We start from the raw sequence: 17,034 nt of genomic DNA, 5'->3' as shown, positions 1-17,034 counted from the left end.
GGTGCTTGGCCGCGTACAACAGAAATCAGCAGAAATGAATCCAAGATTCATTCATTCATTCATTCATTCAAAGGAGAATGTATTATCAGTGTTGGGGGCTGCTCCGTCTCCCCTCTCCCCTGGTGTCCATCCCTGAAGACCCAGACAGTGAATGGGCACCTCTGGACTAGAACCACACAGCCTCAGGGATGGTCAACCCCCAAATTCCTGGGGAGGGACGCTCACCTTTGGTCAGAGGTCAGCCCCTGCTTGGTCCCCTGTGGCCAGAGGCAGGGCTGTGGGGCTGTGGGCCTGTATACAGATGGGGATGGGGTCAGCGAAGGGGTCCCTCTGCACTGAGCACACCAGGTAATGGCCAATGCACGGCAGGTGCAGGATAACTGGGAACTGTTGGGGTCATCACTGCTGGTGGCCTCTGTTGGGGGAAGGCTCGAGGGCCCTAAGACAGGAAGGTGGGTGGAGCAGCGGTGGGGGTGGGGGAGGAGGGGTTCCTGGGCATCTGAGACAGAGGCAAAACCTGTGCTTAGGCTGTGAGTGGAGGGGACACCTCCCGTCTGCCTGCCCCCAACCTCTTGGGCTCAAGAGCTGCCCAGAGCGGAGAGCAACACCCTCCTGCCCGTGGGATGAGGAAATCTACTCCGTAGGGCTGACTGGAGTCCTCCCCCTGACCTTCAGGGCTTTAGAGGGCATCGCTGAGTCCCTTGGAAGGCTTGGGGTGACTGTCCAGGGCTGGGTGGATGATGACCAGACCCGGCTTTGCTGTCTTCACTGCCTGCAGCTCCTTCAGTGACTCCTTGCTCAGCTCCACGGAGGTCAGACTGTGGCCATGCACACGGAAGACAAGCAGGAGTTGGTTGGGGAAGCTGAGGCCAGGGCTGGGGGGACAGCCGTGCGGGGGCAGTGATGGGGTGTTGGCCTGGGCTGTGCTACAGGCACACGGTGCCAGAGGCTGGGGAAGGGGTCAGGGGCTGGGGGCCAGAGCCTCTAGGGAAGTCCATGGGCATGGGGATCACGGGCCGACTCGCATGGGCACCGGACGACAGGTGGACGTTTGGTCTGGCTGGGCGCTGGAAGCCAAGGGCTGGGGCCAGGGCTCTGGAGCACAGGGTCTGAGTGTGGCCGCTCGGGGGGGCCCTGGGAGGGGCTCTTCTTCAGGGTCTGGGGGGCGTCCCCAGTCCCCCAACACAAGCCAGGCCTGAGAGGCTGCGTTGGCAGCACCTTTCCCGCCCCTGCGTCTACCTGAGGGTCTGCAGGCGGCATCCTGGGTGCTGCAGGGCCGCACACAGGGAGGTGACCACGGGCCCCGGCAGCTGGCAGTCGCCGAGATCCAGGGTGGACAACGCCACGCTCTGCCTGAGGATGCTGATGATGTACTGAGGCGCTTCCTGGAGGCTGGGCTGCTGCACCCTGGGGGAAGGGGGGCCTCAGGTGTGCTGGGGGGCCCGGCCCTCCGCCTCCGCCTCCGCCCTGCCCCCGGGCCTCCCGGGGCTCCCCCGGGCCAGGTCTCACCGGAGCTTCTGCACGCGGCACTGGGGCCAGGCCAGACCCTCGAGGAGCACGCGCAGGCCCGCCTCGCTGAGCTGGTTGTGGAGAAGGCCCAGCTCTGTGAGGGCCGGGGCCTCCCTCAGGGCCTCAGACAGGTCGTGGCACACAGAGTCAGGCAGCTTGCAGCGGCACAGCCTGCGGTCAGAGCACACGGGTCTGCCTCCAGGCCCCGGGGCCGTGCTGCTCTACCCCAGCTCTGCGTACCGTGCGCCCCTTGGGTGGCTGCTTCGGTCTGCAGACATGTTGGCACCAGAGGAGCAGGGTTTCCCTGTCCTTTGCCACCACCTGTGTACCTGGGGGCCACGTGCAGTGGGCCGGGCTGCACTGCACGGTCAGCTTCCCGATGAGCCAGTTTAGAGCCTGTGCCAGCCCATTTAGTTGCATATGGTTGCCTCTCCAGCTAGGGTAGGCCACAGCTCATCCCCTTAGCCGGTCCCCAAGGACTGAGCAGCTATGTTGGTTCTCCTTTCCTGCCACTCTAAATAACGCCTGGTGAACACCTTACGCGTTCCGTTTCGTGGCAGACTGGCAGGCCAGATGTGCCCGTCCCCTGCGTGGCCCCGCTCCCCCCCAGGTTGCTGAAATACCGTCCTACCGAGCTGTGTGGCCAAGTCACCGTGGACATGCGCCTGTCCCTATCTCGCCATGCCCCCTCCGGCACGAGTTCCTTTTTTTTTTTGTTTTTGTTTTTGTTTTTTTTCTCCGGCACGAGTTCCTACCGCTTCTCTTACTCAGCTCCCTTGGTGACAGTCGTGTACTCGGGCTGCCATACTCGATCCCATACCAACCCTCGAGGCAGGATTGACTGGCTGCATTTCGTGGGTGAAGAAACGAGCTCAGACAGACCATCCTGGCCAAGGGCTGGGCGGCCTGGACTCAAGGCCTGTGCCCTGCACACTTCCCTCCGGGGCTTGTGAGAGTTCACAGGGACTGCCAGGCACTTTCTAACAGGACCTAGCAGCCTTCCTTTGTTTGCTTGTTTTCTTTCTTTGGAAGGAAAGCATGTTGTGGTCTTCTTTATCCTTCTCCCAGAATGCTTAGCTGCACCCTACTTCCCCCTCAAACTGGGGCCAACCCCTCCTTTCTATCACCTAAGTTGGTGATGGAGCCCCTGTCCCCATCTCTTCCTCCTCCACCCTGTGTGGCTACAACCTGTTGACCCCAGCTTGAGACACCAGAGGCCATGGGCTCTCAGCCTGTCCCCTGAGCCCTTTCCAGACAGGGCTACTATGCCTCTGTCCTTGCCTAGAGTATCCTGCTTTGCATCCCTTCCAAGGGGGGCGGGCATGGTCACTCACGTCAGGCTGTTCAGACCACAATGTTCGTCAGTCATGGCCTCGAAGAGTGGACGTAGTGGAGAAGGCTGGGGTTTTCTCTTGCTGGCTTGTGAACTGTTAGGAGAGAGAGCAAGGTGAAGCTCACCTGTCCTCTATCAATCCCTACCTCTTTCCTGTGGTCCTGAGGTGTCAGAGCTGATGATGCCCTTTGACCCTAAACTGAGCCAGGATCCCTCTATCCCCTTCACGCCAAACCCAGATTGAAATCATTCATCGGTGGTCGCAGGCACCTTCATGCTGGAGCAGTCTATGTGGGTCCAGCGGGGGGCATGTCACCCACATTCTGAGGTGGGTCAACCCTGGCACCTGCAGTGGGCAGCCCCAGCTCCAGCCCCTCCCGACATCCCGACATTTGTCATCTGAACAGATGCTGAGCAGGGGGTCAAGTGCCGGTTGGAGCTAAGACAACTTGCCCTGAAGGAGCTGAGGGTGTGGGGAAAGAGACAGAGCTGGGTGGAGGTCATGGCATACAGTGGTCTATGGGGCACTTCTGGGGGCAAAGGGGTCCCAGGCTAACTGGGGGAGCCTGGGAAAGTGCTGATGATAGATAGCAAACAGAGTGTTCTGGACGGAGAGAAGAACAGGTGCCAAGGTCAGGGCACAGCAGGCATGGGGCATTCCAGACTGTATGAGAAAGCTGGGGCGAGCCGCATAGCCATGCTCAGAGGTTTGCCGTGGATGTGGACGGCTGGGGATTGGCAGGGCCAGGGCTACCCAGGGAAGGAGATGGACAGAGGGACACTGGGAGGCTGCCTTGCAAGGGGGTGGGCTCCTCCTCTGGGGGAGCAGGAGGCGGGTGTGGACCCAGTCCTCCTGCAGGGATGGATGCACGGACACACGTGCCCCCCCACCCTCCGCCCGTGGACTCACGAGCTGCCGCCCAGGCTGCTGTGCAGTCGCTTCATCAGGCTCTTCTTTTTCTTCTGTGCGGGGGCCAGCCCACAGCTAACCAGTCGCAGGGCCTGCCCGGGTGGGCAGCACCTGACACAGTAGCTCAGGATGACCAGGTCCATGCGGCTGAGGCGCACCCTCTCCAGCTCCAGCTCCGGCAGGCAACGCAGGGCCTGGCGCACGAAGGCGTCCTCCTGCGTCTCGTACAGGCAGTACAGCAGCTCCAGCGGGTAGTTGGGCTCGCACTCCTCCTCTTCGGGCTCCTCGGCGTCCTCCGCAGCATCTGTCCCTGCCGTCTTCTCAGGTGCCGCCCTACGGCGGCCCTGGCCCTGTTCCTGCATCCACAGCAGGACATCCTGCTTCACACGCTCTGGAACCGCCACGCCGAAGTGGCGCTGCATGTCGGACACGCGATCTGGGTTCAGCAGCCCGAAGAGGAAGCGTGTGGTGAGCGTGAGGTGGCTTTCGCCCTGCAGAAGTGCCCGGAGATCCCGCTCCTCCTCCAGCAGGTAGGACAGCGCCGAGAAGAACTCCTGGAAGCTCTGGTCCATGAACTGGTAGGTGACATCCGTCTGCAGCACCCCTGGCAGCTCCTTCTTGCTGAGAAACAGCGTCTGGACTTTAGAGCCGCGAAGTTCCAGTCGTTCCAGGTCCTTCTCTGCGAACTGCGCCCGGTGCCCGAGGGTGCCTTCGCGGGCCAGGCGGCACAGCTTTCGCAGCTCGGCCCGCATTCGGGGAGCGTCGGCGGCAGGTGCGGAGCTCAGCACACTGATGATGAACAGCAGGTACACGGACGTGGTGGTCTTGGAGGTGCGCGACAGGTCCTGGCCGAGCTCGAGCTGCTGGCGCAGGACGGTGCACACGATCCAGCACACGAAGGGCACGAAGCACAGTGCAAAGAGCGTCTCGTTCTCCTTCACGAAGCGGTAGGCACGCTCCGCCAGCCTCTCGTCCCGGAAAAACTTATGGAAGTACTTCTTCTTGTCCTTGTCGGAGAAGCCGCACACCTCGGCGCACTGCGGGGAGCATAGGCGGTCCAGGAGCCTCCCGGGCGCCGTGGTGCGCGCCGTCACCAGCAGGCGGGCGGCAGGCAGCAGTGTCTTGCCCAGCAGGCCGCCCAGCACCCGCGCGGCGTCGGCCGCCTGGAAGGGGTCGGTGCAGGGCGCTGCGTGGGGCGCCAGCGGGGGCAGGTCGTCCGCACCGTCCAGGATGAAGAGCAGCCGCTCGGGCCGCGCCAGCATGGGCTTCAGGGGCGCCTTGCGCTGGGGGCACTGGTCCAGGACCAGGTCGGCCAGGCTGCAGGCGCCCGGGCGCTCGAGCAGCTCGCGGCAGGGCAGGAAGAAGGCGAAGTCCACCTGGCCGTGGTACAGCTTGCCGGCCGCCCAGTCGTACAGGATCTTCTTGGCTGCCATGGTTTTGCCGATGCCCGCTGGGCCCTGCAGCACGACCGTCAGGGGCCGCTGGCCTTCCTCGTCTCGGCCGAACAGGCGGTTGAAGGTGTGGGTGTCGGAGCGCCGCGCTCGCTGGGGCTCGGGCTCCAGCTCCTTCGTGCACCCCAGGGCCTCGTCAGGCAGTGCGGCGCCCTCGCGCGCAATCAGCAGCTTGGTGAAGCGCTTGTTGATCTTGACCGAGCGCGCGTTCCTCTCCTTGACCTTGGCGTGCTGCTGCAGGACGTGGTCCCGGTACTTCTTCTTGTACTCTGGTGGGCGCCGGGGGCAGGGAGGGCAGGAGGGAGGACGGGGATGGGAAGGGACGGGCGGTGTCAATGGGCCGCCTCCAAGGTCCCCAAGCCACTGGGTTCAGGGCTGCCTCCCCAGCCAGCCTTCCCATGCGCTCCCCTCCCTGGGATCAGCCGTCGGGCTCCTCTGACACATGTGCTGCCAGCCGGAGGGCCACTAACCTGAGGGTCACTAACCCACTTAGGGCCCGCGCTTCCCACGGAGAGAGACCTACCCGATACGGAGCGCAGTGTGGAGGAGCTGGGGCCGAGCCCTGGAAAGGAGACCTGCGGTGAGGCCCCGCGAAGGTGCAGGGGCCGGGTGGGGGCTGCAGCGGGAGGGGTGCAGGGATGCGGGGGCGCAGAGGAGCACACTCAGGAACACCCAGGATCCCAGCCGCGGGCGCACTGGACCTTTTCCAGGGAAGCGGGAAGGATGAGGCCCGGGACCCAGACTGTGCTCAGGCGGAGGCCAACCCGGAGGCAGGGACCCAGGCGACCCCCTGCCCACGCTCACGCTGCAGCTGCTGCTCCTTGAGTCGCGCGGCCACGTCCAGCATGTCCGCCCTCTTCAGGGTCTTTCTGGTCACATCCAGCGCAGGCTCCGGCCCGTAGAAGTGGGTTAGCTGGGCCGCGAGGTCCATGGCGTCCAAGCCATCCAGCCGCCCCCACGGGATGTTGCGGCCGTCCAGGGTCGCATCCCGCAGCTTGTGGCGGAAGCGCTTCAGCTGCTCCTGGTTCAGGTCTTCGAACGTGGCCTGCAGCAGGTCCCGCGCTACAGCCACAAGGAACTCCACGCTGGGGGGGCTGCGGCATCAACAGGTGCGTGCACGGTGACACCGGCGCTGCCTCACTGCCCCCCCACGCCCGACTGAGTCGGGGGCCCCAGGTCAGTGGCTCAGATGCGCCCCCATCCCTCCAGGTGACCCCAGGCACTCAGCGGGGACAGAAATCTCTCCCTGCCCCAGGACCTGGGGTGGGGGGCGTATGGAGGGAGTAGGTGGGGTTTGCTCTAAGGCTGTGCCGCCTGCTGATGAAATGGGGTCACTCCGGGGCAGGCACTGGCCACCCTGACCCAAAGTAGGCCGCACCTTCCTGCTCTGCACCTCCCTTCCCCTGTGCTCCCCACACACCAGCCTAGGCCAGGTCAAAAGCCGAAAACGAGGTGTCCACAGGGCCTTCACGATCCCCTTTCCTCTCTCTTCCCTGCCCGTCCCCTGGGAGCCTGGAACAGAGCTGGCCTCAGCAGACAGCCAGGCTCACCCCCTGGCCCAGCTGCTCCTCAGCTCCCCATGCCACTCATCTCATGGCACCCTCTGGTGGGGCCCAGGCGGATGCCTAGACCACCCGCAGAGTCCGAGCTCCTCTGGGGAACAGACCCCTGATGCCTTCTGTGCCGAAGGAGTCCCTAGAATCCTGAGCCTGGGGGATGTTGGGGGGAGATTGTGGATAAGCAGGTGTGAAGCCCCAGGGAGCGGGCAGGGTGAGGTGAGGCCGTGGAGGGCTTCCCGAGCGATGACCCTGAATGCCAGCACTCACCTACAGCAGGCCTCTGGTGGGTCCATGGAATCTGGGCCCTAGGACTAGCCCTTAGTGGGGATCAGAAATGTGATCTCTCCTCAGGTTGACCGGAGCCAAACTCTAGTGGAGTTGTTGTCCAGCCTCGTCCATGCCCCAGACCCTGGTGCTCTGGCTCAGCCAGGACTGAGACCTCCGTCCAGCAGTTGCCGAGCTCCCCAACTCAGGCACTGTGGTGCACACTCACAATCACCCTTTAAGAGTTTTTGCTTGGTGACCTTTGATTTTCTTCTAATCTTTTTTCTCTTCCTGTGCTCTGAAACCCCGTAGGGTGTGGCAGCGAGGCACAGCTGCGAGCAGGTGACTGCAGAGTAGGGTGGACTGTGTGGGGCTCAGAACTAGACCTTTGGCTTTAAGGCCTCAAGATAGCTTGGATTCTGAAGGCAGCGGGGAAGAAGGGCTTCTAAGGGAGAGGGGACGCTGGGACTTGCATGCTCTTATCAGGGAAAGGAAGGCTGTCACGTGGGCCAGGGAAGGGAGCTCTGAGGCTTCTCAAATCTGCCTTGAGGAGGCTGATGAGAAGAGGTTTGGAGGTGAGGGGTGTGTGGGACTGCTGTGGGACTGTGTGACCAGATGAGTGTAAGGTTCTGCTGACAGTGTCTGCCCATGTGAGGTGTGTGTGTGTGTGTGTGTGTGTGTGTGTGTCTGGGTCTATCTGTGTGACCACGTTAATACTGTCTTTGTGTGACTGTATCTGTGGTCGGCTAAATAATAGACCCCAAAGCCTATTGGGGTCCTAATCTCTGGAACCTGTGAATGTCCCCTCATATGCCAAAAGGGGCTTTGCAGATGTGATCGAATTCAGGGTCCAGAGGTTGTCCTGGATTGTGCAAGTGGGCTGTAAGTGCCGTCTCCAGGGTCATGGATAGTGGCAGAGGGGGAGTCAGTGTGACACTGAAGCCAGATGCTGGGCTGCTGGCTTTGAAGTTGTAGGAGGGGCCGTGAGCCCAGAGCCCAAGAAAGCAGCACTAGGAGCTGGAAATGCAGCTCGGAAAGGCAAGGCGAGGACACGTCCTCTAGAGCCTCTGGAGGGGATGTGGCCGAGCCAGCACGGGGAACCCAGCCCAGAGAAACTGGTTGTGGACTTCTGACCTGCAGAACTGTGAGAGAATAAATGTGTGTTGCTTTAGGCCAGGTTTGTAGTGGCATTTACAGCAGCCGCAGAAAATGAACTCAGCGTCTCTCTGAGCATTTCTGTGAAACTGCAAGAACAGGTGTTCTGGAATCGTCACTGCCTTTCCGGCCATAAGCCATCCTTGTGTTTAATCCTGCTTCTGCCAGGAGCCTCGAAAACTGCCCCTTGGGAAGAGAATCCAGGGTCCTGGGGACATCTATTCTGACTGCCCCCCTCCACCAGGAGGAGGGGACTCACAGAGGTGCCCATTTCTTCCTGGCTTTTTTAATTTTTCTGTTTAAAATAAATAGATCCGTGTCTCCCTGAGGTGGGCTCAGGCTTTCATAGGTCTGGCTCCATTTAGCCACACTTACATCTGCCTGAGGGTAGCCCCTCCCTCACTCCTACTCCCTGAATCCCTGCCAGGTCCTCACCCATCTAGCTGGGCAGCCTCTGGATGCAGGGCAGGGTTGGGAGCAGAGAGCCTGGAGGGGCTCTGCCAGTACCCGAGGACTCTGTGAGCACGAACAGGTCTCTCTGCCCCTACAGAGCACGGGAAGGTAGGGGCAGTGCACGTGCCCTGTATGTTGAAGCAGCTTCACCGGGGCAGGCCCAGAGCGGGGGCAAGGCCCTTACTCTAGGCCATGGTGTGGGCAACACCCAGCCAAGCAGAGGAGTGGACTGAGTCTCCTCGGAGTCAGGGTCCTGGAGACAAGCCCTTAGCACAGTTGGGCCTCGGCTGCCGGGGCAGGTCGGGGGTTGGGGTGCTACTGTTGCGAGCTCTTATGGGGTCCCAGCTCCCTTGACCTGCTGGCTCCTGACTTAGCTCCTCTGACACGGCTGGCATTCTTTAGAGGCAAAGCAACAACAAATAGACGACATGTAGGTGTGTCAGGGCTGGACCGTGGGCCTAATGTGGGGCCTGCACAGCTCGGGGGACACTGCAGGGCCCTGGGCAGCAGCCCCAGTTCCAAAGGCCCCAATGCACCCCTCAGGTCCCCTCATGAAACCCGACTCCGACCCTGAGACACTCTGCACACCCTCACTCCCCCAGGCAGAGACAGATGTCCCAGTGCTGTGATTCTCCTAAATGCACATTCGCTTTTCCCCTCCACAGTATAATTTCTTGAAAGCAAGTTCTTTACAACTGCAGTGTCCCCCTTTCACTGTCATCTCGGACAGAAAGTGCCACCATCAACAGCACCATCTCCTAGCCAGACTGTCAGGATCAAATCCTGCCTCCACCACCCAGTAGCTGGATGACCTTGAACAAGCTCCTTAACCTCTCAGAGTCTGTTCCTCACCCGCGGGAGGCCCGGCAACGGCACTCCGGCCTGCAGGAGGACGCAAAGCCTGGCCCACTCTGTGTTGCCTGTTCCCGGCTCTCCAGTCCCGGGGATGTCCTCTCACTGTGAAGCTCTGGGTCATCGAGAACACCCTGCTTTCTAAACTTGCTCACCTGTCCCCGCACCTAACACTGCTGACCATGAGCTTTTCCTTGAAGTACACGCTCCCTTCCTTCCCTCAATCTCCCGAACCAAGGGGAGCGCTCAGAGTCGACACCGGGCTGGAGGAAGGGCGTGCATCTGCCCGCCCAAGAGCCCCGAGGCCTGTGATTTGGGCATTTCAAGGTCATCCCCATCTCCTGAGATGGACCCTCCTTAAATGGACTCTGGGCCCAATAGACTCTCAGCAGCTGCTGATAACAGTCCTGGAAAAGGCTTTGATAGTGGGAGCCAGTATTGGGGAGCCTTGCTGTGAGCCAAGTGTGGAAGGGATGAGGAGAGGAGGTTGGGAGCAGGTGGAGGGGTGCAGTTTGGGGGGTGGAGACAGCCAAAGGCTTTCTTTCTAAGAAAGAGGTAGCCAGGGGCACCTGCATGGCTCAGTGGGTGAAGCATCTGCCTTCAGTGCAGGTCAGGATCCCAGAGTCCTAGGATCGAGTCTCACTTTTGGCTTCCTGCTCTGTGGGGAGCCTGCTTCTCCTTCTCTCTCTGCCTCCCCCACCACCAACTCTCTGTCTCTCGAAAGAAAGAAAGAAAGAAAGAAAGAAAGAAAGAAAGAAAGAAAGAAAAAAAGAAAGAAAGAAAGAAAGAAAGAAAGAAGCAGGAGAGGAAAGGAAATGAAGGGAGGCGGTGTGGGTATCCCCACATGTTTAGCTGCTGAGCAGGGCCACTTCCAAAGGCGCAATCTTGAAATCTCTGCCAAGTAACTTAGACTGCATCGTGAAATCCCTCGAAGGTTCCTCCTGCAAGGATTTTGCTCCCCAGGAAAACTTGGAACATTTCATCCTCACTCTCATGTTTTGTCCTGATGGCAGCTGCCAACAAGGTCTCTCTGATGTCTTCAGCATCACCCACTCCTCCTTGGGGGGTTCCCCTCCCCGAGCTCTCCTGTCTTCAGAAAACCTCATTCTTGCGTGCTCATGCCCTCGCAGCACGCTCCTTTCCCTGTTCTGAACATTCTACGTCACATCTTGATCTCAGAAAGAGAACCACTTCAGGAGGAGTGGGAACGATGAGGAAAAGATGGACCTACAGCTGACCCATCCTCTGTGTGCTAAAATTAGATAACTTGGCTGAAATGGGCAAATTCCTAGAAAGACACAAACTATTGAAACGGACAAAAAAAAAAAGTCTGAATAGATCTACAACAAGAGATTGAATTAATAATAAAGAAAAATTCCCACAAAGAAAAGTCCAGGCCCAGACAGCATTTCTGGTGATTCTATCAAACATACATTTATTTATTTATTTATTTATTTATTTATTTATTTATTTCTTTATTTATTTCTATCAAACATTTAAAGCATTCTAAACACTCCCTCACAAACGTTTACAAAAAACATAAATAAGAAAAATACTTGCCCAGCTCATTTTGTGAGGCCATATTTCCCTGATACCAAACAGACAAGGCAAACACCACAAGAAGACTAAAGACCAGTCTCCCTGATAAATAGACACACAAAAAAATCTTCAACAAACTCCTAGAAAACAGAATCATTAACATATGAAAAGAATTACAAACTGTGGCTAAGTGGAATTTATCCCAGTAGTGCAAGGTTGGCTTGACATCCCAAAATCAATCAGTGTAACTGGGAGTCTGTGCTGTGCCCCCCACCAGTAGGCGCTGGCCAGGCAGCCTGGCTGGTTCTCGTTCCCCTTTTCTCTGACGAGGGTTTTCACTGCAGTGATTCACTTCCTTTTATATGTTCGTACACTGGGAGTTTGGGAGCTAGATGTCTTGTCTTTTAGCCTTCAGAAAGTCTGGTGGCTCAAGACCAAGGAATCAGCGAGGCTGGTTTCTTCTAAGGCATTTCTCTCAGACTTGTAGACAGTTCTTTCCTCCAGGGTCTTCACATAGTCTGCCCTCTGGGTATCCAATATGGATTTTAATACATCCTAACCTACCGAAGGATGGAAAATATTCAGCCCCAGCCCTCTCCAGCCTTTCTATCTCACTCAGAGAAGAATTCAGAAGAAGCTGGGCGGGGGGTAAAAGCTCACCAATAGAACAAAGATACAGATTACATCAGACCTCTCTTAGAAATCACGCAAGCAAAAAGAGTGGAATGAGGTATTTAAATTGTTGAAAGAAAAAAAACCCATCTACCTAGAATTCTGTAATGAGTGACATTATCCTAAAGTGAAGGCAGGAATAAGAGCTTTCTCACACAAACAAAAATTGTGGAGATTTGTCACCAGAAGATCAGCCCTGCAAGAAAAGTTTTTTTTTTTTAGATTTTATATATTTATTCATGAAAAATACAGAAAGAGAGAGAGAGAGAGAGAGAGGCAGAGACACAGGCAGAGGGAGAAGCAGACTCCACTCAGGGAGCCCGTCCCGGGACTCGATCCCGGGTCTCCAGGATTACACCCCGGGCCGGAGGTGGTGCTAAACCGCTGTGCCACCCAGGCTGCCCTGCAAGAAATGTTAATAGGAGTTCCTCAGAGAGAAGAAAAAGAGTATAGGTCAAAATTCAGATCTACATAAATGAAGAGGCCTACTGAAAGAATAAATGAAGGTAAAATAAAATATTTTTCTTTTATTTTTTAAAAAAATTTATTTATTCATTCATGAGAGACAGAGAGAGAGAGGCAGAGACACAGGCAGAGGGAGAAGCAGGCTCCCTTGCCCAATGTGGGACTTGACCCCAGGACTCCAGGATCATGCCCTGGGCCAAAGGCAGATGCTCAACTGCTGAGCCACCCAGGCATCCCAAAATATTTTTTCTTATACTTAACTGATCTATCAGTTTGTTCAAGATAATAATAGCAATATATTGGTTGAATGTAGCTTGTGAGTAGGGGAGATGTGTGACAGTAATGTCATAAGGAATGGGAGGGAAGACTTAGGAATAGCCTGTTATAAAATACTTGTACTATCTGTGAAGTGGTGCAGTATTAGATGAAAGCAGACTTAGTGTAACTGTAAAAGCAGGTTACAGATTCTAGGGCAACCAATGCTTCTTTTTTAAGCATTTAAAAAAGAAGTATAGTCGGGGTACCTGGGTAGCTCAGTCAGCTAAGCATCTGACTCTGGATTTCTGCTCAGGTCACGATCTCAGGGTTGTGAGACTGAGCCTCGCATCAGGCTCCAGGCTGTGTGTGGAGCCTGCTTAAGATTCTTTCTCTCCCTTTCCCTCTGTCCCTCGCTCCCTGCTTGTGGTCTCTGTCTCTCTCTCTCTCTCCCTTTCAAAAAAATAAAAATAAAAAGGAGTATATTTGATATGCTAAGGGAAGAGAGAAACCAGAATGATGTAAAATACTCAAAACCAGAGAAGGCAGAAAAAAGAGTGGAAGGGAAAAAAACCATGAAAGTGAAGCAAAGGCATCAAATAGCAAATGGTTACAAATGTAGTAAATACTAATTCAACTATACCAATAATCATTTTAAACATAAGTGACCTAAATGCCAATTAAAAGAGAGAAACTATCGGAGTGGATAAAAAGCATGACCCAAGTGTATGTTGTCCGTAAGGAACCAACATTAAATATAAAGACACAGATAGGTTAAAAGTCAAAGAGTGGAGAAAGATATACCAAGCTAATGCTAATAAAAATAAAACTGGGTCAATTAAGGTGGTCAAAAGGTACAAAATTCCAGTTATAAGATAAATGATCACTGGGGATGTAAAAGACAACATGGTGACCGCAGTTAATGCTGCTGGATGCTATGCATATACAAAAAATGTTGAGAGTAAATTCCTGAGAGGTCTCATCAAAAATAAAAGAAGGACATTTTTCTTTTGATATCTATTTGAGATGATGGATATATATGTTTTAAAGATTTTATTTATTTGACAGAGAGAGAGAGAGAGCACACAAGTGGGGGGGGGGCGGGTGGCAATGGAGAGAGGGAGAAGAAAGCTCTCTGCTGATCAGGGAGCCTGATGTGGGCTTGATCCCAGGACCTTGACATCATGACCTGAGCCGAAGGCAGACACTTTACCAATTGAGCCACCCAGATGCCCCTGAGATGATGGATATTAACGGAATTTATGTGGTAATCATTTCATGATATGTGTAAGTCAAATCATTATGCTGTATACCTTAAACACACAGTTTACATGTATGTCAGTTGTTATCTCAATAAAACAGAAAAAAACTGGAGTAGTTTTATTAATTTCAAAAGCAAAGGCATCAAATAGCGAAGCAGACAAAGCATTTTTAGGACTAAGGAAAATCATCAGAGATAAAGAGGGGCATACATAATGATAAAGGGTTAATCCTCCAAGTAGTCATAACAATCCTTGACGTGTATGCACCTAGTAACAGAGTGTCAGATACCTGAGGAAGAAACTGAATTTCAAGGAGAAATAGGTGAACCCATTTTTATATTTGGAAATGTCAATACCCCTCTTCCAGAAATGGACAGATTTAGCAGGCAGGAAGTCAGTAAGGACATAGTTGAACTTAGGACCATCAATCAACTGGAGGTAATGGACATCCATTGACTACTTCAACCAACAACAGCAGAACACACACTCTTCTCAAGCTCATATGGAACATTCACCAAGATAGACCACATTCTGGGCCATAAAACACACCTTAACAAATTTAAAAGAATAGAAATCATACAATGTTTGTTCTCAGATCACAGGAATTTAACTAGCATTCAATAACAGAAAGATACCTAGAAAATCCTGAAATATTTGGAGATTAAACAACACACTTTCCAATAACACAATGGTCAAAGATGAAGTCTCAAGAGAAAATTTAAAATATTGTTGCCCAAATGAAAAGGAAAAACAACTTCTCAAAATTTGCAAGATTCATATAAATTGCTGCTTAGAGGAAAATTATAGAAAAGAAAAAAATTCTAAAATCAGTAATTTAAGATGCTACACTGAGAAACAAGGGGAGGGAAGGCAAATTAGATCCAAAGTAACCAGGAAAAAAGATGAAATAATAAAAACCAGATAAGAAATCAATGAAACTGAAAGCAGGAAGTTAGTAGAAACAGATAAAAGAATGAAAAGCTAGTTCTTTGAAAATATCAATAAAATTCATCAGCCTCTAACAAGACTAACCTGTAAAAAAGAAAGAGAGATAAGGGATGCCTGGGTGGTGCAGTCAGTTAAATGTCCAACTCTTAGTTTCGGTTCAGCTCATCTCGGAGTTGTGAGATCAAGCCCCACATTGGGCTCCAAACTCAGTGTGGTGTCTGCTTGAGATTCTTTCTCCCTCTCCCTCTGTCTCTCTCGCTCATGCTCTCAAGCCCTCTCTCTCAAATAAATAAATAAATAAATAAATAAATAAATAAATAAATAAATAAATAGACAAATAAATAAATCTTTAAAAAAGGTACAAGTTATCAATACCAGAATGAGAAAAGGGCCATTACTACAGATCCCATGGACATTAAAAGGAAAATAAAAGAATATTATGAACAACCCTATGCTCACAAATTTGACATTTTAGATGAAGTAGATCAATTCCTTGAAAGATACAATATACTAAAACTTTCACAAGGATAAGTAGATAATATGAATATGTCTATCTACTAAAAAGAATCACAAATTAATCATGTTCCAAAACAGAAAGTACTAGGTCCAGATGTGTTCACTGGTGAATTCTAAAGAAGAAATAACAGCTCTACTATCTCTTCCAGAAAATAGAAGCAGAGAGAACATTGTGTAACTCATACTGTGAAGCCAGCATTATCTTAATACCAAGACCAGAAGTAGACATTACAAAAAAAATTGAACAATATCTCTCATGGACATAGATGTGAAAATAATCAACTAAATATTAGCAAATTGAATCCAACATGAGTAAAATTAATTATACACTGCAACCAAATGAGATTTATCTGGTATGCAAGGCTGGTTTAATATTAAAAAATCAGTTAGTGTGGGGCACTTAGGTGGCTCAGTGGTTGAGCGTCTGCCTTTGGCTTAGGTCATGATTTCAGGGTTCTGGGATCAAATTGTGCATCGGGCTCCCTGCAGGGAACCTGCTTCTCCCTCTGTCTGTGTCTCTGCTTCTCTCTGTGTGTCTCATGAATAAATAAATAAAATCTTAAAAAAAAAATTCCCCCAAATCAGTTAGTGTAATCTATCACATCAACAGGCTAAGAAAGAAAAATCACATCATCAAATCAACAGATATAGAAAAAAATTGGCATAATTCAACACTCTTTCATGAGAAAAACTCTCAGCAAACTAAGAATAGAGGGGAACTTCCTCACTTAATAAAAAAAAATCTACTAAGAATCCTTCCATCTTGATGGTGGGAAACTAGAAGCTTTCCTCCTAAGGTTGAGAATGAGACAAGGAAATTCCCTCTCACCAGTCCTAGTCAACAAAGGAAGTCTTAGCCTATGAAATAAGACCAGAAAATGTAATGAGGGTATACAGATTAGGAAGGAAGAAATTTACTTTTTTCCCCACATATGACATTATTGTCTATGTAGAAAATTCCAAAGAATAAAAAACTCCTGGAGCTAATAGGCAATTTTTGTGAAGCTGCAGGATACAAGATAAATATACAAAAGTTGCTTGCTTTCCTTTATACCAGCAATGAATAACTGGAATTTGAAATTAAACATAACATCATTTACATTAGCACCAAAGAAGGTAAAATACTTGGGTATAAATCTAACAAAATATGTACATGATCTGTATGAGGAAAACAACACAGCTCTGATGAAAGATATAAAAAATCTAAATCAATGGAGAAATATCCCATGTTTTGGATGGGACGATTCAATATTATAAAACTGTCAATTCTATCCAGATTGATTTATAGATTCAATATAATCCCAATTAAAATCCCAGCAAGTTATTTTGTGACATTGACTTATTTTAAAGTTTATACAGAGAAGCAAAAGACCCAGAAGAGCCAACACAATACTGTGTTGGAACAAATGATTCAGGACTTACTGTAAAGCTACAATGATCAGGACAGTGTGCTATTGGCAAAAGGCTAGAGAAATAGATCAATGGAATAGAATAGAGAGGCCACATAGAGACCCATACAATTAGTCAACTTATCATTGACAAAGGAGGAAAGGCAATTCAACGGAGAAAGGATAGTCTTTTTTTTTTTTCTGGTTAAAAGTTTTATATTTACTTTATTTTATTGATGCATAAGTGACATGCAATATTAGTTTCAGATATACAACATAGTGATTCAACATTTACATACTTCGTGAAATACTCACTACAATAAGTATAGTTACCATCTGTCACCATACAAAGTTGTTGCGATATTATTGACCATATTCCTTATGCTGTACTTTGCATCCTTGGGTGTAGTTTATTTTCTAATTGGAAATTTGTACCTCTCAATCCCCTTCATGTGTTTTGCCTGGAAAGGATAGCTTTTTTTCAACAAATGGTACAGGAGCAA

At 51.9% G+C, this 17,034-nt stretch overlaps 1 protein-coding gene across 1 annotated transcript; it reads right to left on the bottom strand.

The window, feature by feature from the left end:
* Nucleotides 1-46: 46 nt before the first annotated feature.
* Nucleotides 47-7,314, bottom strand: NLRP6 (NLR family pyrin domain containing 6). The gene is made up of 8 exons (XM_025452627.3): nucleotides 7,030-7,314; nucleotides 6,008-6,297; nucleotides 5,727-5,765; nucleotides 3,753-5,472; nucleotides 2,844-2,936; nucleotides 1,510-1,680; nucleotides 1,240-1,407; nucleotides 47-818 (listed from the first exon to the last, which is right to left on the bottom strand). The coding sequence occupies exons 1-8, from the start codon at nucleotides 7,053-7,055 to the stop codon at nucleotides 680-682; spliced, it is 2,646 nt and encodes an 881-aa protein (XP_025308412.1). The 5' UTR covers nucleotides 7,056-7,314; the 3' UTR covers nucleotides 47-679.
* Between the last annotated feature and the right edge of the window lie 9,720 nt (nucleotides 7,315-17,034).

This window comes from Canis lupus, chromosome 18 (genome assembly GCF_003254725.2).
Source record: "Canis lupus dingo isolate Sandy chromosome 18, ASM325472v2, whole genome shotgun sequence".
NCBI lineage: Eukaryota > Metazoa > Chordata > Mammalia > Carnivora > Canidae > Canis > Canis lupus.
The sequence above is the reverse complement of the archived record's forward strand: the minus strand, read 5'-3'. Positions and strand labels throughout refer to the sequence as shown.